The 21,696-nt window shown below is 43.4% G+C and overlaps 1 protein-coding gene across 7 annotated transcripts in view; it reads right to left on the reverse strand.

The window, feature by feature from the left end:
• Positions 1–21,696, reverse strand: part of LOC121553352 (kinesin light chain 1) — a 61,742-nt gene that overhangs the window by 25,251 nt on the left and 14,795 nt on the right. For 5 of the 7 annotated variants that reach the window (XM_041866395.2, XM_041866392.2, XM_041866393.2 and 2 more), the window contains exons 2-9: positions 13,379–13,650; positions 12,686–12,916; positions 7,800–7,881; positions 7,116–7,344; positions 6,235–6,322; positions 5,338–5,439; positions 4,477–4,650; positions 3,396–3,495 (exon numbers count right to left, since the gene is read on the reverse strand). In XM_041866395.2, the coding sequence (XP_041722329.1) occupies positions 3,396–3,495; positions 4,477–4,650; positions 5,338–5,439; positions 6,235–6,322; positions 7,116–7,344; positions 7,800–7,881; positions 12,686–12,916; positions 13,379–13,627 (1,255 nt within the window). In that variant the 5' untranslated portion in view covers positions 13,628–13,650. The remainder of the gene's footprint in view (positions 1–3,395; positions 3,496–4,476; positions 4,651–5,337; positions 5,440–6,234; positions 6,323–7,115; positions 7,345–7,799; positions 7,882–12,685; positions 12,917–13,378; positions 13,651–21,696) is intronic. The other 2 variants (XM_041866396.2, XM_041866394.2) reach the window with 1 other exon arrangement.

Consider the following 21,696-nt stretch of genomic DNA (forward strand, 5'->3'; position numbering starts at 1 on the left):
TAACAAAATGTGGAAAAAGTATTCCGAATGCACTGTATATGATCTGAGGACCGGGCAGTGCACCTCTCATTTCTATTCTTTAAAAGTGTGTGACGTAGCATTCTTCAGACGGGATAAAAGTTGTCATTTTAAAGTGTCATTGTTTCAAACCAATAGGTATTCTGAACTATTAATGATCAAGACTTGGGACTTTTCACAAGAAATTGACTGTTCCATTAATAACATTTCTCCTAGAGATGAAATGTGACTTGCTAAATACAGTTTCTCTCATTGAAACTAGACCAATCAAGTAAATTGTTTTACCCATATGCCAAGAGTCTAAGGATTAAAATACACTTCAAATATGTGCTTTGGAGTATTGAAACTGGTCGGAGAAAGTCAATGTACTGTGTGATTGACAGTACTCTTAAATTGAGTGGTACTGTGTTAATGATACTGTGCACATTTGAATACAAAAAAAGTATTCCCCAAAAATAAAAAACAATGAATCCTGATGGATAAATTTGTATTGGGGACAAGTGAACACAGACATGGTAATTAAAAATCCATTAATAAATATGTATTCATTAAACATGCATGCATTTGACTTAAACCCACGCAGTATGTTAATTGTGCATAATACAACACAAAAGCTCACCTGCTCCTTTAAAAATATTTAGCAAGAACAGTGTTTCAAAAGATTGCTTTGAAAACGCTATGAAAACTACTCCCTAATACCAAATCAACTGAGGCGAGATCAATTAATCTATAAAATCAAAAAGGTTTAAATCAATAAACCTAGTTTTTTTGTTATCACAAATAAAACTCATTAACCCATGACAACATCTTTGTTTACTGCATGTGTTGAGACAGAAGTCACAAATATACTCCATTTTAAGAACAAAAAGACAAAGATAATATATTATACATTGTGAAATTGTTATACTGCACCTACTTGGTCTAAACTTCAGGAGACCAACAGAAAAAAAGAGTTGCCTTGTCCCCCAATTCATGAACATGCTTTGAGGCAATCTTTTAGTTTTGCTCTGTCAGCTTTAATGTTCCCTTGTGCCAAGTCGCAAGCTTTCTTTCTATTTTTGTACCAATGCGACATTCTAAAGTAGGATATCAAATCGCTTGAGGCAGACCATTAAATAGCGGAGTTTAACCGAGTTCATCCTAAAGGAATAAGAGCAAGGAAAGTTCATCTGTTAAAACCTCTTTATTTTCTTCAGAATTGTCTCTTGAAAAATCCTATCATCCTCTGACTGGTAATCAAGCCTCGCCTTGACAAACCAACGGCACTCTGTTTAGAGCACTGTCCGTTTTTTTAACCCTGTGTCCGTCAGTGGCCCTGCTCGCTGGGGTAAGATGAACGGTAAGACAAGAGGAAACACATGACATCTCCTTTCTAAGGGAGCCCTGGCCTACCACCTCCACCAGTTCTGCTCATATCTTCATTATAGAAAACTACAGGTACAGTGGGGAAAAAAAGTATTTAGTCAGCCACCAATTGTGCAAGTTCTCCCACTTAAAAAGATGAGAGATGCCTGTAATTTTCATCATAGGTACACGTCAACTATGACAGACAAATTGAGGAAAAAAAATCCAGAAAATCACATCGTAGGATTTTTAATGAATTTATTTGCAAATTATGGTGGAAAATAAGTATTTGGTCACCTACAAACAAGCAAGATTTCTGGCTCTCACAGACCTGTAACTTCTTCTTTAAGAGGCTCCTCTGTCCTCCACTCGTTACCTGTATTAATGGCACCTGTTTGAACTTGTTATCAGTATAAAATACACCTGTCCACAACCTCAAACAGTCACACTCCAAACTCCACTATGGCCAAGACCAAAGAGCTGTCAAAGGACACCAGAAACAAAATTGTAGACCTGCACCAGGCTGGGAAGACTGAATCTGCAATAGGTAAGCAGCTTGGTTTGAAGAAATCAACTGTGGGAGCAATTATTAGGAAATGGAAGACATACAAGACCACTGATAATCTCCCTCGATCTGGGGCTCCACGCAAGATCTCACCCTGTGGGGTCAAAATGATCACAAGAACGGTGAGCAAAAATCCCAGAACCACACGGGGGGACCTAGTGAATGACCTGCAGAGAGCTGGGACCAAAGTAACAAAGCCTACCATCAGTAACACACTACGCCGCCAGGGACTCAAATCCTGCAGTGCAAGACGTGTCCCCCTGCTTAAGCCAGTACATGTCCAGGCCCGTCTGAAGTGCATTTGGATGATCCAGAAGAGGATTGGGAGAATGTCATATGGTCAGATGAAACCAAAATATAACTTTTTGGTAAAAACTAAACTCGTCATGTTTGGAGGACAAAGAATGCTGAGTTGCATCCAAAGAACACCATACCTACTGTGAAGTATGGGGGTGGAAACATCATGCTTTGGGGCTGTTTTTCTGCAAAGGGACCAGGACGACTGATCCGTGTAAAGGAAAGAATGAATAGGGCCATGTATCGTGAGATTTTGAGTGAAAACCTCCTTCCATCAGCAAGGGCATTGAAGATGAAACGTGGCTGAGTCTTTCAGCATGACAATGATCCCAAACACACCGCCCGGGCAACGAAGGAGTGGCTTCGTAAGAAGCATTTCAAGGTCCTGGAGTGGCCTAGCCAGTCTCCAGATCTCAACCCCATAGAAAATCTTTGGAGGGAGTTGAAAGTCCGTGTTGCCCAGCGACAGCCTCAAAACATCACTGCTCTAGAGGAGATCTGCATGGAGGAATGGGCCAAAATACCAGAAACAGTGTGTGAAAACCTTGTGAAGACTTACAGAAAACGTTTGACCTGTGTCATTGCCAACAAAGGGTAAATAACAAAGTATTGAGAAACTTTTGTTATTGACCAAATACTTATTTTCCACCATCATTTGCCAATAAATTCATTAAAAATCCTGCAATGTGATTTTCTGGATTATTTTTTCTCATTTTGTCTGTCATAGTTGACGTGTACCTATGATGAAAATTACAGGCCTCTCTCATCTTTTTAAGTGGGAGAACTTGCACAATTGGTGGCTGACTAAATACTTTTTTTCCCCACTGTAACTGCCAAAATAATGGAAACGCTTGAGTAAATGAGGAATACAAAGTATATTGAAAGTGCTTTCCACCACAATCAACAAAACACCAAATGATAGAATTTCTCGTGGAAAAATAGTGTTGCATCCCTCCAGTAGAGTTCCAGACACTTGTATAAATCTATGCCAAGGTGCATTTAAGTTGGCTCATGGTGGCCTAACGCCCTATTAAGACACTTTGTTGGTGTTTCCTTTATTTTGGCAGTTGTATATTCCCCTTCTGAGGTAAGAGCTTTGATGTTGCACTGTACAGTCAAGGAAATGCAATTTGATGCGTTGGATCATACTGTAGAACTCAGTTCTTCTTACCATCGACAGATCCAAACTCTTTCTCATGGGCACGGGTCAGAATCTCTTTGTACAGAATCTCAGCCTCCTTGTATTTCCCCTCTTTGAGAAAGCAGGATGCCTGGAGAGAAAAGAGAGGAGAGAAAAAAAAAGTGCTTATCAATGTTGTATCAAAACAAGGGTATTGAATCACACTGTGTTCCCTGAAAGAACATGGCCAATCCATCCATCCATATATATCCCCAGTGTAGTTCAGGGGCTCATGAACAATTATATAGCACTACCGCGCCTGCCTCTGGGTCTCAATACAACACCTCAATGAATCATAAAGCAGACAAGATATGAGTGGGCGGACGAGACGAACTACAGGACTCTGAAAGCAGACAGAGAAGAGAAATACACAAAGCCCCAGTGGCCTTGTGCAGTGCAGCAGTTTGCTTTTACACACTAATTGAGACCGTTTTTCCCGTTTGTAGAGAGACGAGTCCAATTAACTACAAAGCAAAGGTGCCGCTGTCTGTCAATCATGCTGTGAATGTGGAAAATCACCTTGGTTTCTTTTCTCTGAATACCAATATAGATGGTTCATCCTGACTGAATCTAATTCTTTGAAACTCCACAGCTGAATGTGAAGTGATGTTTTTCTTTAAAATCAATCAAAACCCTAGGCACGCATCTTCAGCATCTTCAACTGTAATTACAAACCACTCCCACAGGAACATAACTAATCTAGGGACACAGAAACCCTGACTCTCACCAAACATACAAGTTCAAACTAATCCACACATGGCTTATATTGGGTGTGTTTCTATAGGTGAATGACTATGCACATTAACATTAGTTTTTCCTAATTGGACAAGTCCAGGTAGTCCCTCCCTGTTTGTCAGTTTTCTTCAGTTTGGTGCCTAATGAACACCACCCAAGTGTTGCCAAGTAGTAGTGGTCCTCTGTGGCTCAGCTGGTAGAGCACGGCGCTTGTAACGCCAAGGTAGTGGGTTCGATCCCTGGGACCACCCATACACAAAAATGTATGCACGCATGACTGTAAGTCGCTTTGGATAAAAGCGTCTGCTAAATGGCATATTATTATTATAGTACTCACCAGGTTGTTCTTGGTTTTGGCCACATTCGGATCGTCCAGACCCAGTCTGCACTCGTATATCTCCAGGGCACGGCAGTAGTAATACTCCACCTCCTCGTACTTGCCCTGGTTCTGACACAGCAGGGCCAGGTTGTTCAGCTGCTTGGCCACATCTGGGTGGTCCTTGCCCAGTACCTGAGTGACAAAAACATAAGTTGTACATGTATTTGTATGTTGTTTGGCAAACATGAAGGTCAATACAGTATCCGTGTAATTATCTATATGGTTGTATGAACGAATCGCATCATTAAAACGGCAAAATAACAGAAATTCAACCAAAACCGTAATAAAACGGTCAAATAAAAACTGCCACAACGTTAACACAATCAGTAGCATTTTCTAAGCATATTATACAAGTATCTTAGTGCTACAGGAAGAGAGCTTAACTGTTTTGTTGTCTACCATTGAATGACCATTTTAGTACGTCTCAACCTTTGATTATGTGTTCTAATCTGCTTAATTTCCCCAAGTCTCTTTCAGCAGTCAATATATCCACCCACTGTGTCAGTATAAGGTTTCTCCACTCCAAGCGAAGCAAATCTAATAAAATCCAGATCAATACGGCGCGATCTGTTCGGGGCTCTGAGGCACAGAACGTATCTGCTATATTCTGTCTGCACTGTTCTTTCTCTCTATTCCTCCAAACCTCTCTCTCCCCCTCCCTCTCCCCCTCCCCGGTAATTATAATCATCACTTCACAGGAATTTCATTCTGCGAGAGTTTCTATCAGAACTGAGGCCTAGATAAGTGTGTGTTTTCAGGTGATCTGAGCAATATTATGTCAGGGTTGCAATAGATAAGAGGTCCAGGGATATGGCCTACCTTTTCTCTTATCTCCAGGGCTCTCTTGCACAGTGGCTCGGCCTCCTTGTACTTGCCCCTCTTTCCGTAGAGCACGGCCAGGTTGTTGAGTGTGGCGGCAACCTGGATGACAGGCACAAACCCAACACACAACACATTGACTACTTGGAGTTATTGTCACTAATCAGCAACCATTTTTATATAATATCAGTATTTCTATCTATGTCATCAGGTGATGTATCAAGACCACAACATGGATATTGCCCAATCTAACATGTTTTAGCCATCGGTCACTTGGGTCTGGTATAAGTGAGATTCCTATAGCCGACAGTGTTTTTTTTCCATTAGTTTGTCTAGAGGACCAGGGAGAGACAGAGGGAGGGGGAGTTGACTTCCCTTGACTACACCAGCAGCGTACGAGTCCATGTCCAAAATAGCACCCTATTCCCTACATAAAGCACTCTAATGGCCCTGGTCAAAAGTAGTGCACTAAATAGAGAATAGGGTGCCATTTGGGACACAGGCTTTTGTTATCGATCCATTCCCATGGATGTTGATGAAGTGGTCATCAACATCTAAGGACCTTTTCCCTGTGTGTGAAGTTGTTTTGGAAATGCATTTGCTTCGGGTTTAGGTGAAAGGGTATTGAACAGTTGTGATTGATGACTTTCAGGTAAGAGAACAGCAACAGAAATCCATACAAGGAATTGATCTGGATAAAGCATGAAATCCATATAGAGATGTAGTGTGGGATGTACATTATTGGCTCCCCAGTGACAAGAGCCCACAAAGCCATTTTGGCTATTATGAACTAACACTATTATGAACTAACACCTGATGACAAATCTTTTTATTCTACATATGGGTCTGTTTGTCTGTCCACATAGTGTGGTTGTCATGACGAGGGTCCCTGCTTACAGCAGGGTGGTCTTTGCCGAGAGTCTTCTCCCGGATGGACAGAGCATCGTTGAGCAGATGTGCAGCCTCTTTGTATTTGTTCTGATCCCTGGAGAGAGAGAGAGAGATCCGATATGATCTCAGCATACATGCACACTGCCAAGTCATAATGTGCTGTCTTCACTGCATGCATAGAAATGCAGAAATTAAGGATAGTATATATGCACTGAAGGATTAATACTACAAATCCTACAAAGATGGCAAATAGGAAAACCTAGCCAGGCAATCTGAACAAAATAACAGGCAAACCATGCAGCATTGTCCCTATGTAAGCCAGGTAGTGTAAGATTATGGGTCTTGTTCACTATGCACAAACAAAACTGAAGACAACTGACTGAAAAGGCCCAGTGCAGTCAGAATTCAGTATTTCCTGTGTTTTGTATCATATTGTACAACTGCTGATGAAACTAACACTAAAAGTGTGAAAGCATTTGATCAGTGTTATTTCCTGATAGTTGCCAGTTGAAAATACAATCTACACAGCAGGTTTGCATGGGCTGGAGTTTCGGCTTTCCATGGTGACATTACCATGCGGTAAATTGGTTAATAGACCAATAACAAAGAGTTCCAAACCTCTGCCAATAACATCTAGTTTTTAGTTTTCCCCTCCCAACTCAGACCACTCACAGACAGTCCTAGCTAAATTCTTACTTGAGAAAAGTTTTATCCTAAAAAGCTATTTTCGCCCATTTTAATGGAAATCTATTACAGTAAGGTTGTTACCCAGAAATTATTTGATATAGAAAAAAAAGAACTTCTGTATTGGGCCTTTAAAACGTTGTCTGCTGGGTGCCCTAATGAACACGACCCTGGTATAGATTAAGGAGGGTGCCAGGCCTCACCTGTAGACCAGGGCCAGTATATTGAGCATGGTGGCCACATCAGGGTGGTCGTGTCCAGAGGTCTTCTCCAGGTCCTCCAGGGCCTGTTTGCAGAGGGGCACGGCCACCTCGTAGCGCCCCTGGGAGGCATACTGGATCACCAGATTGTGGAGGGTCCTCAGGCGGGCTGGGATCTCATAGCCTCCCTGTTGGGCTGCAGCCACCGCAGCACTGTTGTGCTGGTGCTGCACTGTGGGGGTGAAGGAGGGAGGGGACACAGAGCAAAGGTCATGTCAACAGGAAGACGAAGGACACTGGTTGACCTTGTTATAGGTAACAAACAGTGCAGTGAAAGACTGAAATGTTGCCACAACAAACAATGTGCAGAGGTAATTTCATGTGTGAGGGAGTAACCTTTTCTACAACAGTGAATTTTGTAATTGCATTTGAGTAGCAGAACTCCAATAATACATTACAAGCCATGGTTCTACAATTATATCTAAGACTATGTCCCAAATGGCACCCTATGGGGCCCTTGTCAAGAGTACTGCACTTGATAGGGTAGAGGGTAGGCTGACATTATTGTTCTCCTTTATTTAACCACAGAGGTCACATTGAGATTAACATCTCTTATTACATTTGGGATGCATCCTAAAAAGTACAGAGATGTCAGGGATGGCTAGTAATAATGTCAGTGGTTCTTACTGCCTTGGCCTTGCTCCTCTTCATCGTTGGGGAAGAGATCATCCAGAGAGTCCTTGGGGGGCTCGCCGTCCTTCTCCTCCTGCTGAGAGACACGTCACCCGTCATTAGCCCAATTAACACAAGCGCTTCCCTACCATGAACAATACACAGCATGAGACAGCCATGTAAAATCGGAATATTATATTGTGATGAGTGAGAGCAATGAAAAATCGGAATATTATATTATGATTGAGTGAGAGGGTGGGTGTGTGATGGCCGGTATATTCCTGCTCGTTGGCTACATCTACTGGCCAGGAGAGAGGGTGGCCGGGAATGGTAAGAGCCTAATTACACACACCTGAATATAATTAGCTTGGAGGTTGGGTGGTGGCTGTTTTTAACCTGGCTTTGGCCAGATCTGCTTGTGTTCCTGGAGCAGCAAGAGCTGAAATGCTGAGCCCTCCACCGCTAAGAGGGATATCAGACCCAACGGGACAAGAACCTACCGGACGTTACTTGGCCGTAGGCCTGACCCCAGTAAGGACAAGCCTGTTAGATTTCTGTTTATTTTGTTTGATACGCCGGTAAACAGCTTAGCTGTCCAGTAGCAGACAGGGACCGGAAGAACCATGTAGAAAGGCTCAAAGAGGAGCTAGGTTTTTGGTTTGGTTTTATTGTTACCCAGCACTGTGGCGCATTCTGTGGTTTCTTTTACTGAATAAAAGTCCTGAGTAGTTTCTCTGGAGAAAAGGTCCACCTTGGTCTAAGCTTGTGTTACTTCACATTCTCGTCACTTGTGTGCCGGCCCAGCCCCACTGACTGCTACACTAGTGGAGAATGCGGGCATTATACCTCGGGGCTTGGAGGGTTAAGTGACAAGAGACTGAAGTAATACCAGATCATGGAGAACCTCATCAAGCAGCTGGCTCATGACAGCCAGGCCCAGTATGACATGCACAGGGAGTTCATTACAGAGCAAAATTCTAGGTTCCTGGTCCACCTACAGACCATCACCGCTGGTGCTTCACAGGCGACCCAAACCAGTGGACCCAACCCGGGAAGGTTCCTGTTGAAAATGACAGAGGTGGATGACGCGGAAGCCTACCTCAACCTCAGAACCGCAACACAGGAGGGTTGGCCAGAGAGCACCTGAGCTGGGCTGCGTGGACCCTTCCTGGCTGGAGATGCACAACGGTCCTACTATGACCTATCAGATGATCAAGCTAAAGACTACAAGGTGGTTAAGGCAGTGATTCTGGCCCGGTATGGCTACACGTTGATGACCCGGGCCTTGAAGTTCCATGAATGGACCTTTGTCCCCGCCCAGTCAGTTAGGGCCCAGATGCACTACCTTATCCGTCTGACGAAGGCCTGGTTGTAGAGTGACCCCTCAGGGTTCAGTGTGGTGGAGAAAGTGCAATGGACCACTTCCTACGGGCCATTCCCTATGATGCCAAGATGGTGGCCAGCCAGGGCAATTCACAGTCTGTGAAGCCGCCCCGACGACGTAGGTTCGAGCTAAGCCCAGACCAAAGGTGTTATGAGTGTGGAAATGAACCCATGCCCACTGCACACTCCAAAGACCCAGTTGGGGGGAGGCCCTGTCACTTAAATGACCTCCTGTTGGGACCATAAGGAGTCACCAGCCCCCACATTTCCAACCAAAGTAGATGGAAGAGATGCGGAAGCCCTGTTGGACTCCGGCAGTATGGTGTCGTTGATGCAGCCACAGCTAGTAGGTGAGCACAATCGTACCCCAGAGAATCCCGTGGCAGTGTCCTGCATTCACGGGGACACCAAGGAGTATCCCACAGCAGTGGTGAAGCTTACAACCCCTCAACCTCAAGGGAACTATCAACTTCAAGTAGGCGTAGTGCCCAACCTCCCAGTACCTCTTCTGGTGGGTCATGATTGTCCTCCTTTCTAAACTGTTGGGAAGCAGAAGGCCTGGTTCAACCATCAAGAAAAAAAACCCCACCTGGGGCTAGGAGGAAAACCAACCAGGCCATAGCCCAAGAAACCCTCCAACAGTCTACGAAAATCCCTATTTGCGCGGCCCAGTCGAACCCGGATGGGGCCTACACGGAGCCGGGATCAGAGGAAGAGTCAGCAGGACCCTTCGATCCATTCCCAGACTGGAAGCTGTCAGAGGAAGATCTCGGGGAGGGGCCCCTCGGTCTCAACTGCAAAGGCCAGTTTGGAACGGCCCAGCTGGAGGACCCCAACCTCACCCAAGCGAGGAGACAGGTCACCGAAGTAGATGGAAAGAGGATCCCTGGGGTGAGTGAATTAAGATATCCTTGATTTGTGATTAAGAGGCAGCTGTTGTATTATGCTAAAGAAGTCAATTCTAAAGTGAAACTGTTATTGGTCCTAAAGCGGTATGTCCCCACCATATTGCAGTTAGCCCACTCACATGTCCTTGGAGGCCACCTGGAGGTCCAGAAGACAAAAGGACAGGATCCTCGGGCGCTTCTACTGGCCGGGAGTGGTAAGAGCCATGGAGGATTATTGCCGGCCGTGTCCCGAATGCCAACTCAGTGCACCTAAACCTCACTTTAAAAATCCTCTAATCCTATGTCCCCTTTGAGAGAATCACAATGGACCTGGTGGGGCCCCTAGTGAAGTCCTCCAAAGGACACCAATACATCCTGGTGATTCTAGACTATGCCACCCGCTAACCAGAAGCCATTCCCCTAAGCACTATGACCTCGAAAGGGATTTCCAAGGAACTGGTGATGTTCTTCAGCCGAGTGGGAATAGACAAGGAAATCCTCACCGACCAGGGGACCCTCTTCATGTCCCTGATCATGCGGGACTTGTGCAAGCTCCTGAAGGTAAAACAAATCCGCACTTCTATGTACCACCCTCAGACAGATGGGCATGTTGAAAGGTTTAATAAAACCTTAAAGAGCATGCTCCGTAAGGTAGTAGACCAGGATGGAAGGAACTGGGATCCGTTGTTGCCATATTTGCTATTTTCCATAAAGGATTCTTCCCTTTCGAGCTCCTCTATGGACGACAACCCCGGGGCCTCCTGGACATTGCATAGGAGACCTGGGAGACTGCGCCAAGCCCGCATCATTCTCATCGAGCATGTGGCTGAAATGGGTGATCGGATGCAGAAGTTGTGGCCAATGGTAAGAGAGCATATGGCCCAAGCCCAAGAAGCACAGAGGAGGGTCTACAATCAGGGAGCTCAACCCAGAGAATTCCAGAATGGGGAGAGAGTTCTGGTACTGGTGCCCACAACAGATAATAAGTTCCTGGCCACCTGGAAGGGGCCATACGAGATCCTGGAGAAGGTGTCCAGTGAACTACAAAGTTCAGCAGCCAGGGCGCCAGTGCAAATGTGTCCCCTGTCCGCACAGAAGCGGCTTGAAAAGGAGGTTGCCATCAACACCCAGCTTACAAAACTACAGCGGCAAGAGATGGGGGAACTAGTGGACCAGAGCAGGGACATCTCTCCCCTCCCAGGGTGCACAACCTTGAAGCACCCCAAAATCCACACAGAACCATGTTGGAAAATTAAACGCTTGAGAATTAATAACTCTTCAATATGTACTGATAACATTACAGAGTGAATGCAGCAGATATTCTGAAAACCAGATATTTTTTAATTCATAATCGTCTCAAGACCAGTGGGGGGGGGAAAAAAAACAGAACAGTTTGGTTCCTTTTCAAAATTCAGTTACGTTTTATGAACTAATGACACGACCCAGAAGAGATTTTAAATTCTACATTTAGTCAGCGTCCTTCAAGAACCCTTGGGGGAAATTGCACATCCATATGCATTTAAACATTTTCTTAGCCAGGCAACCTCTTCAAAGACCTTAAAATAAAATAAACTGATAGCAGGGTGAGGGTTGTGGTCCCAGAGGTTGTTAATCTGGAACGGGTCCTGCCGAGTTAAGCAGCAGTCATTGCGTGGGTCATTACAGCTTCAGTGAATGATTGAGGAGAAAGTTGGGTGCATTCAATGACGTTCAGAACGTTGCAGATATCAATTTAACGAATCAACCTGACATTATGGACAATCCTATATGACAGAAAATCCTATCTGTTCTACAAAATGCATTTCTATCTGAATGTTTTGTAACATTGCACCCTTCTAAACAGACCCACAAATACGGCCAGGGTCATTTTCACTATGCATTAAACAGAAGTGAAAAAAAGGACTGAAAAAGGGAGCGACAACCTACACTTGTCCAATAAGAAACATCTATTTTTCATTGCAAAACATTTACAAAATGTTGCATGCCCTAGTGAACATGACCCAGGGGGATTCATTCCAACCACTGGATCATTGAGGCACTGACCAATCACTTTCCAGGAAGACCATGCAGGTCATTTCCCCTTCCCGGTAAAGACGTGACAGCTGCATTAATCTCATTCCAATTTCAGATTTCCTCTCTCGTTGGTTTGCTTCTCTTCAGAGAGAAGAGATTACATACAAAATCAGATAAATACGTTGTGTGTTCTATACATCATTATCATTGAAATGGAATGTTTTAATACCCTTAGGAATTGCATTATATTATCTGATCTGACTACATTGTGAGCATTTTACCTTTCACGAGTTATTCTTTCAACACCAAAGCTAGCTAAAGAAAATTCAGAGCCCAAATCAATGAAGTGTAATGACCCATTATACCCTAAAGCATTGAGAACAATGATCAACAAATACTTTAAAGGATACTGTAGGATATCTGCAATCGAAGCACAAAATAATGCACTATGCAGTGCATGCTTGCTGAAATAAAATACCCAATCTTCATGAAGAATAGATTAATAAACAGATTTTTGGGATTAAAGAACAGAAATGCTAACACCATAACGTGTGGGTGTGGGTCTGAATACATGTGTATAAGTGCGTACGTGAATCCACACATTTCTTAGAAACTCACAGTGGGTGAGACGTCCTCGTCGTACTTCTTGAGCTGGTTCATGAACTCCAGGTGCTTCTTCTCCTCCTCCAGCTGGGCCACGCTCTGCTCGCTCTTCTGCAGCTTCTGCTGGGTGTTGGCCAGCTCGTCCCTCAGCCACTGGTTCTCCTGGCACAGCCGACGCACCTGGGCTCGCAGCTTCTGCTTCTCAGACTCCACCGCGTTCAGGTGGTTGGACAGGGCCATCATCACCTGAGGAGAAGATTTTATCAGACCACTGCACATCAGTAGCTGTCCATGGTTCTCTTCAGTCCGATTTCATCTTAGTTCTCCCTGGTTCCTCAGATGGAGAAACAGCATTAGAGTAAGAGAACAGGGCAATGGCAGAGAGGTAGGTGGTGGAGAGAGAGCGAGAGCCTTGTCGAAGACAGAGAGACCCTAACAGACACAACTAGCTGTGGTTAGGGTGAATTATGATGATTGTTTTCCTAAGCTTGGTCTAAAATACTGTAGATTAAGTTGCTGTGAAATACAAATACCGTCAGAAGTTGAAGAAGCATATTAGCAACCAACTTGAGTCATTTGCAGAGAATCTGGTCCCAGATCTGTTATACCGTCTAGCCAATGGTCATTTTAACACCAAACAAATTTAGCAAGACAGCATTAAACAGATCTGGGACCAAACTACTCAGCTCCTCCCTCAGGCTTACATACCTGTGCTTCTCCCAGGCCCAGCTCGATCATCTCCACAGACTTGCGCAGAAGGCTGGACTTCTCGTGCACCAGGTTGGCTTCCTCATCTTTCTTCAGGCACTTGATGGTCTCCAGCAGGCTGTGCAGGATAGAGTTGTGCTCATTCTTCAGTGCCTCCAGGCCCTGGATCACCAGCTTGGTGTTGGAGATTATCTCCTCCTGGGACAGCTTCGACAGCTTCTCTTCCCTTGGGTACACCATCGTGGACATCGTCTAGTCTACCGTAGGGGGACCTGGGGGGAGAGGAAGGGGGGGAAACAGAGGAGGACAAGGGTGGGTTAATGTCTTGGAAGATAGAGGTAATATATAGGGTTGCAAACTTCCCATAACTTTTCCCAAATTCCCAGGATGTAAAGAAAACCCGGTTGGAAGATTCCCTGGAATCTGAAGTTTGTAACCCTAGGTAGAGGGGCCCACTCAATGTCACGTGAAAGGAAATGTCAATTAAATCAACTCTATGCATCCCAGTGGGGCAATTATTGCAGGGCTCAGTGCTTACTGTCTCAGCAGTCAGTGTCAGTCAGGGTGACAGGAGTGGAGCTGGGTACTGTCAAATCTATACTGAACAAAAATATAAACGCAACATATTAAGTGTTGTTCCCATGTTTCATGAGCTGAAATAAAAGATCCCAGAAATGTTCCATACGCACAAAAAGCTTATTTCTCTCAACTTCTTTGCATCCCTGTTAGTGAGCATTTCTCCTTTGCCAAGAGAATCCATCTAATAATAATAATAATAATAATAATATGCCATTTAGCAGACGCTTTTATCCAAAGCGACTTACAGTCATGCGTGCATACATTTTTGTGTATGGGTGGTCCCGGGGATCGAACCCACTACTCTGGCGTTACAAGCGCCGTGCTCTACCTGACAAGTGTGGCATATGAAGAATCAAACAGCATGATGATTACACAGGTGCACCTTGTACTGGGGACAATAAAAGGCCACTAAAATGTGCAGATGTCTCAAGTTGAGGGAGCATGTAATTGGCGCGCTGACTGCAGGACTGTCCAGAGCTGTTGCCAGAAAATTGAATGTTAATTTCTCTACCATAAGCCGCGTCCAACGTTGTACCATAAGTCGCGTCCAGCCACCCGGACAGCTGATGAAACTGTGGGTTTGCGCAACCAAATAATTTCTGTACAAACTGTCAGAAACAGTCTCAAAGAAGCTCATCTGCATGCTCGTCGTCCTCACCAGGGTCTTGACCTGACTGCAGTTCGGCATTGTAACCGTCTTCAATGGGCAAATGGCATGCTGGAGAAGTGTGCTCTTCATGGATGAATCCCGGTTTCAACTGTACCGGGCAGATGGCGTGTATGGCGTTGTGTGGGGGCGAGCAGTTTGCTGATGTCAACGTTGTGAACAGAGTGCCCCATGGTGGCGGTGGGGTTATGGTATGGGCACGCATAAGCTATGTACAATGAACAAAACTGCATTTTAAATCGATGGCAATTTGAATGCACTAGAGATACCGTGACAAGATCCTGATGCCCATTGTCGTGCCATTCATCTGCCGCCATCACCTCATGTTTCAGCATGATAATGCATGGCCCCATGTCGCAAGGATCTGTACATAATTCCTGGAAGCTGAAAATGTCCCAGTTCTTCCATGGCCTGCATACTCACCAGACATGTCACCCATTGAGCATGTTTGGGATACTCTGGATTGACGCGTACGACAGCATGTTCCAGTTCCCGCCAATGTCCAGCAACTTCACACAGCCATTGAAGAGTGGGAGAACATTACACAGGCCACAATCAACAGCCTGATCAACTCTATGCGAAGGAGATGTGCCGCGCTGCAAAGGGTGGTCACCAGATACTGACTGCTTTCTGATCCACACCCTACCTTTTTTTTAAGGTATCTGTGACCAACAGATGCATATCTGTATTCCCAGTCATGTGAAATCCATAGATTAAGGCCTAATTTATTTATTTCAATTGACTGATTTCCTTATATGAACTGTAACTCAGTAAAATCTTTGAAATTGTTGTATGTTGGGGTTTATATTTTTGTTCAATGCATGATCAAAAAATATTAACACAAAAAAACTACATCCGTCCACATCTCAGTGGTTCAGTGAACCCGCCCTTGACAGTGACAGGCAATGACGATGTCATCTCTCTGCTCCAGTCATGATGACACAGTAAGCTTGAGACTGACAACCTTAAGTAGGACATATTAATAGAGATTTTCTGGACATGCAAGAAGAGACAAAAGGATTGAGACTTCATCAGTGAGATGGGTCATTACTTGCATGGGGCTGTCAGAATTATGCCATGACTAATAGTAGCCTAGCCTAATCCTAGTACATCAACTGCCCAAAGTGAGTCACCACTGCAGTTTTTAACGAGTAGCCTACGCTAGACATTACTCACTGTTCTGTGTGGCCTTGATAGAAGAATGTTAGTCCCAACCTTATCATAGATAACTACACTGGCCTTGTTTAAACTATAGGCCTGTAGGCTGTAACACTGGCCTTGTTTAAACTATAGGCCTGTAGGCTGTAACACTGGCCTTGTTTAAACTATAGGCCTGTAGGCTGTAACACTGGCCTTGTTTAAACTATAGGCCTGTAGGCTGTAACACTGGCCTTGTTTAAACTATAGGCCTGTAGGCTGTAACACTGGCCTTGTTTAAACTATAGGCCTGTAGGCTGTAACACTGGCCTTGTTTACTTCTCAGCTGCTCTTATTCCTATAATTTGTATAGACTTACACTACAGTATGTGTAAGGTGAATTTGTCCATAGACCTGCTTTGCATGATGAACAGCTGTAGGGGAGAATGGGATAGGAGAATTCTAGTGGACAGGCGGGAACGCTTTGGGCCAATCCCAATAACACCAGGTTCAGAGCAGGTCAGGGCTGCAGCTGTGGGACTGAGGGCACACAGATGCATCCTTATGGAGGGTGTCGGTCTAGTGCCTGGCTGTGGACTTCAGTGACAGGCGTTCTTGCGCCTGCTTGACTGAATGACTGGCTGACTGTGTCAGGCTCGGTCATGGACAGCGGACACAGGGTGGATGGCATAAATCATGAGCAGTTGGAAGGACGGCTGGTGAGGTCACTTAAAATGACAGTAATATACTGCTGTGTGGTGTGTGTCCTTGAGAAAAGCACTTCAGAGCTATTCTATGTAGAAAGTGCCTAGGAAATGTAGGTTTAAAAGCCATGTTTATTTCTTTAAATTAAAAACCCAATAAAGATAATAGGAATGGCCGCTCCCATTAGTGGATGCTCTGGTCAGTGGGTAAGCTCGCCCCACCCACACGCCGGCATGGCGAAGCCCCCGCCCCCAAGGGATTTCCCAAGAGTGTGAAGGACCAAGCCTGACGCCCAGGTGGGCATGGAAGCGAGCTCACCCATAAGCACCAGGACCTACATGTAATCTGATTAAATGTTTTTTTACTAATCAGTTACGTTACCAGCAAAGATATTATAATCAGATTACAGATACTTTTGAAAAACTAGATGATTACTTATTGGATGACCTTTACCCCTTTGTTTTCTCAATGACATTCAATTCAGCATTGAAAAAAGGTGCAAGATACATTTGTTCCACCTGAGGAAGTCTGACCATAAGTCAGGGACCACTATGATGACACGCCAAATGCGTTTGATGGATCCTTTTAGTCTTCTTGTAATGCCTCTTAGTCCAAAAGTAAAAGTAATCAGATTACGTTAATGTGTTTGGGTAATCCTAAATTTACTTTACTGATTACAATTTGACAGGTGACTAGTAACTAATGATTACGTTCAGAAAGTAACCTACCCAACCCTGTGTGTAGGCTGTCTGTTTAGAGTATGCAGTGCAGGATTTAATGTTTTCCTGGTATTTTACAAATGTTCCATCCTGAGAATAAATCACTTTTCTCCCGCCAAAACCAGAAGTGTCATTCAAAAGCATATAAATAGGCCTATGTCTGGATTTGATTAAAGCGTTGATCAAAAATTCATGCCTGATGCTACCTGAGCCTGATGAGCCATACATTAAATGAGCCCAAGACCAAAAAAGGCCAAATGATTGTGCCGTTATCCAATACATAAATATGATATAGGCTACTACACATTACGCACAACAGAAAAACAGAAAAGCCCATAGATGTAGCTATCTAGATGTTCTCTTGGGTAAATAAATGAAACAAGCTCCAGTAAGCTAATCTTTTTGAGTGTGAACTGTATTACTGTACTGTATTGTATTATACTGTATTATATGGACTGGAATAACGCACATCATTCAAACCATGATAAAGCATGGAGAGAACATACGATTCTGGTGCAGCACATGTGGCCTACAAAGTTACAAGTATAGGCTAGCGAATTTTATTTAAATTTTGAAATATAATAGGGCCTATTTGACGCATATACCTTTCATAACATTTCCCCTAATGTTATTAGCCTACCTCCTCTTTCTCGATTGTTGCTTAATTCCTTCCTCGCTTTAAACAGTTAAATTAAATACACTTCGTTGTCCTTCTCTTCATCATTCTAATGACATCCTTGAATAATACAGGACTAGAATTAGATGCAGAAGGCTTTCACTTCCCTTTATGATGATTGAATGGTTAAGGGTCTGAATAAATAACTGCTATAGCCAACCACCATTGCGCGTTCGCTCTTCTTTCAAACTACCCGTGAGTTCTATTGGCTGCTGTATTTAACATTCAGCAAACAAGAGCTTGCGTCCCTTTTCGAATAGCGTCTGCTAAATGACTAAAATGTAAATAAGAAATTTACAAATTTAAAAAAGAATATCCAGCCAGCTATTCTAGTCTAGCTTTTCCTGCATGGGACTCCAAGAGCTAAGGAGCGTTTTTTTAGGAGAGAGAGGCCAGCGGCACACAGGTGTGTGCATATTGCGCAAGAGACAGAGGCTATAAGTTAGAATCTTATTATGCATAACCCATCATTAATTAGCTAAATATAAGGCTAATACTGCATTGAATGTGTTACCTGAAAGAGGTAGGCTAGGAGATATATTTATTTATATACATATATATATATATACACATATACACACATATATATATACACACAGACACACACACCTATACATCCATCCATAGAGATATATCTATCTATCTATATATACACACACACACATATAGACACTACCGTTCAAAAGTCTGGGGTCACTTAGAAATGTCCTTGTTTTCGAAAAGAAAAGCAATTTTCTTGTCCATTAAAATAACATCAAATTGATCAGAAATACAGTGTAGACATTGTTAATGTTGTAAATGGCTATTGTAGCTGGAAACGGCTGGTTTTTTATGGAATATCTACATAGGCCCATTATCAGCAACCATCAGTCCTGTGTTCCAATGGCACGTTGTGTTTGCTAATCCAAGTTTATCATTTTAAAAGGCTTATTGATCATTAGAAAACTATTTTGCAATTATGTTAGCACAGCTGAAAACTGTTGTGCTGATTAAAGAAGCATCCCGGAGGGCCGGAGGGCAGTTGAGGGCCTGTGAGTAGACTCAAGAAAGCCAGTTTTATTGCTTCTTTAAATCAGCACAACAGTTTCCAGCTGTGCTAACATAATTGCAAAAGGGTTTTCTAATGATCAATTAGCCTTTTAAAATGATCAACTTGGATTAGCAAACACAACATGCCATTGGAACACAGGACTGATGGTTGCTGATAATGGGCCTCCGTACGCCTATGTAGATATTCCATTAAAAGAAATCAGCTGTTTCCAGCTACAATAGCCATTTACAACATTAACAATGTCTACACTGTATTTCTGATCAATTTGATGTTACTTTAAATGGACCAAAAAATTGCTTTTCATTCGAAAACAAGGACATTTCTAAGTCGCTTAGAAATGTCCTTGTTTTCCATGAAAACATACATGAAATGAGTTTGAATAGGAAATATAGCAAAATAAATAGGAAATGTAGTCATTGACAAGGTTAGAAATAATGATTTTTTTTATAGTAATAATAATTGTGTCCTTCAAACTTTGCTTTCGTCAAAGAATCCTCAATTTGCAGCAATTACAGCCTTGCAGACCTTTGGCATTCTAGTTGTCAATTTGTTGAGGTAATTTGAAGAGATTTCACCCCATGCTTCCTGAACCACCTCCCACAAGTTGGATTGGCTTGATGGGCACTTTTTACGTACCATACGGTCAAGCTGCTCCCACAACAGCTCAATAGGGTTGAGATCCGGTGACTGTGCTGGTCACTCCATTATAGAAAGAATACCAGCTGACTGCTTCTTCCCTAAATAGTTATTGCATAGTTTGGAGCTGTGCTTTGGGTCATTGTCCTGTTGTAGGAGGAAATTGGCTCCAATCAACCACCGTCCACAGGGTATGGCATGGCAAAATGGAGTGATGGCATGGCAAAATGGAGTGATAGCCTTCCTTCTTCAAGATCCATTTGACCCTGTACAAATCTCCCATTTTACCACCACCAAAGCATCCCCAGACCATCACATTGCCTCCACCATGCTTGACAGATGGCATCAAGCACTCCTCCAGCATATTTTCATTTGGTCTGCGTCTCACAAATGTTTTTCTTTGTGATCCGAACACCTCAAACTTCGATTAGTCTGTCCATAACACTTTTTTCCAATCTTCCTATATCTAGTGTCTGTGTTCTTTTGCCCATCTTAATTTTTTATTTTTATTGGCCAGTCCGAAATATGGCTTTTTCTTTGCAACTCTGCCTAGAAGGTCAGCATTCCGGTGTCGCCTCTTCACTGTTGACGTTGAGACTGGTGTTTTGCGGGTACTATTTAATGAAGCTGCCAGTTGAGGACCTGTGAGGCGTCTGTTTCTCAAACTAGACACTCTAATATATTTGTCCTCTTGCTCAGTTGTGCACCGGGGCCTCCCACTCCTCTTTCTATTCTGGTTAGAGCCAGTGTGCGCTGTTCTGTGAAGGGAGTAGCACACAGCGTTGTACGAGATCTTCAGTTTCTTGGCAATTTCTCGCATGGAATAGCCTTCATTTCTCAGAACAAGAATAGACTGACCAGTTTCAGAAGAAAGTTCTTTGTTTCTGGCAATTTTGAGCCTGCTCGGGGCGGCAGGTAGCTTAGTGGTTAAGAGCGTTGTGCCAGTAACCGAAAGGTCACTGGTTCTAATCCCCGAGCCGACTAGGTGAAAAATCTGTAGATGTGCCCTTGAGCAAGGCACTTAACCCTAATTGCTCCTGTAAGTCGCTCTGGATAAGAGCGTCTGCTAAATGACAAAAAAAATAAAAAATGTACATGTAATCGAACCCACAATTGCTGATGCTCCAGTTACTCAACTAGTCTCAAGTAGGCCAGTTTTATTGCTTCTTTAAAATCAGCACAACACTTTTCAGCTGTGCTAACATAATTGCAAAAGGGTTTTCTAATTATCAATTAGCCTTTTAAAATGATAAACTTAGCAAACACAACATGCCATTGGAACACAGGACTGAGGGTTGCTGATAGTGGGCCGCCGTACGCCTATGTAGATATTCCATAAAAAATCTGCCGTTTCCAGCTGCAATAGCCATTTACAACATTAACAATGTATTTCTGATCAATTTGATGTTCTTTTATTGGACATTTCTAAATGACCCCAAACGTTTGAACGGTGGTGGCTCTCTCTCTCTCTACACACACCTATATATCGCTATAAATATATAGGGATATATATATCAATCTAGAACAGGATTATCTATTTGATGGAATTTGAATTGAGTTGATGGAGATAGAGAAAGACTGCGAGTGTTCACGTGTGCACTGATTTAAAGCAACGATATTCGAGTGATAGGCTGTTTTAAAACTCTGCAACGGCAATTTAAAAAATAAATCTTTACAATAAAAAAATATGGTGACACCGAAAGCCAGACGGTCTTTATATTACTGTAGCAAATGTAGGCCTACCTGTGCTGCAGCAAATGTAGGCCTACCTGTCACAAGAAAAAAAGTTACCATGATGAGATGATCGGTCTACATGCATTGTAGTCCCCTGTAGCTCAGTTGGTAGAGCATGGCGCTTGCAACGCCAGGGTTGTGGGTTCGTTTCCCACAGGGGGCCAGTATGAAAATGTATGCACTCACTAACTGTAAATCACTCTGGATAAGAGCGTCTGCTAAATGACTAAAATGTAAATGTAATTGTGAACTGCACTCCACACTGAGATGGGCTGTCTGTCCCCACCCTGAGCGTTGATGATTCATCATGCAGAGGCCGTAGAGAAGCCAGATTTAAACATCGCATATAATTTAAAACAGTTCCATTTCACGCCATGCTGTTCATATGAATAATTTATTATAATTTACCAGTTT

This window comes from Coregonus clupeaformis, chromosome 37, assembly GCF_020615455.1.
Source record: "Coregonus clupeaformis isolate EN_2021a chromosome 37, ASM2061545v1, whole genome shotgun sequence".
In the NCBI taxonomy this organism is placed as follows: domain Eukaryota; kingdom Metazoa; phylum Chordata; class Actinopteri; order Salmoniformes; family Salmonidae; genus Coregonus; species Coregonus clupeaformis.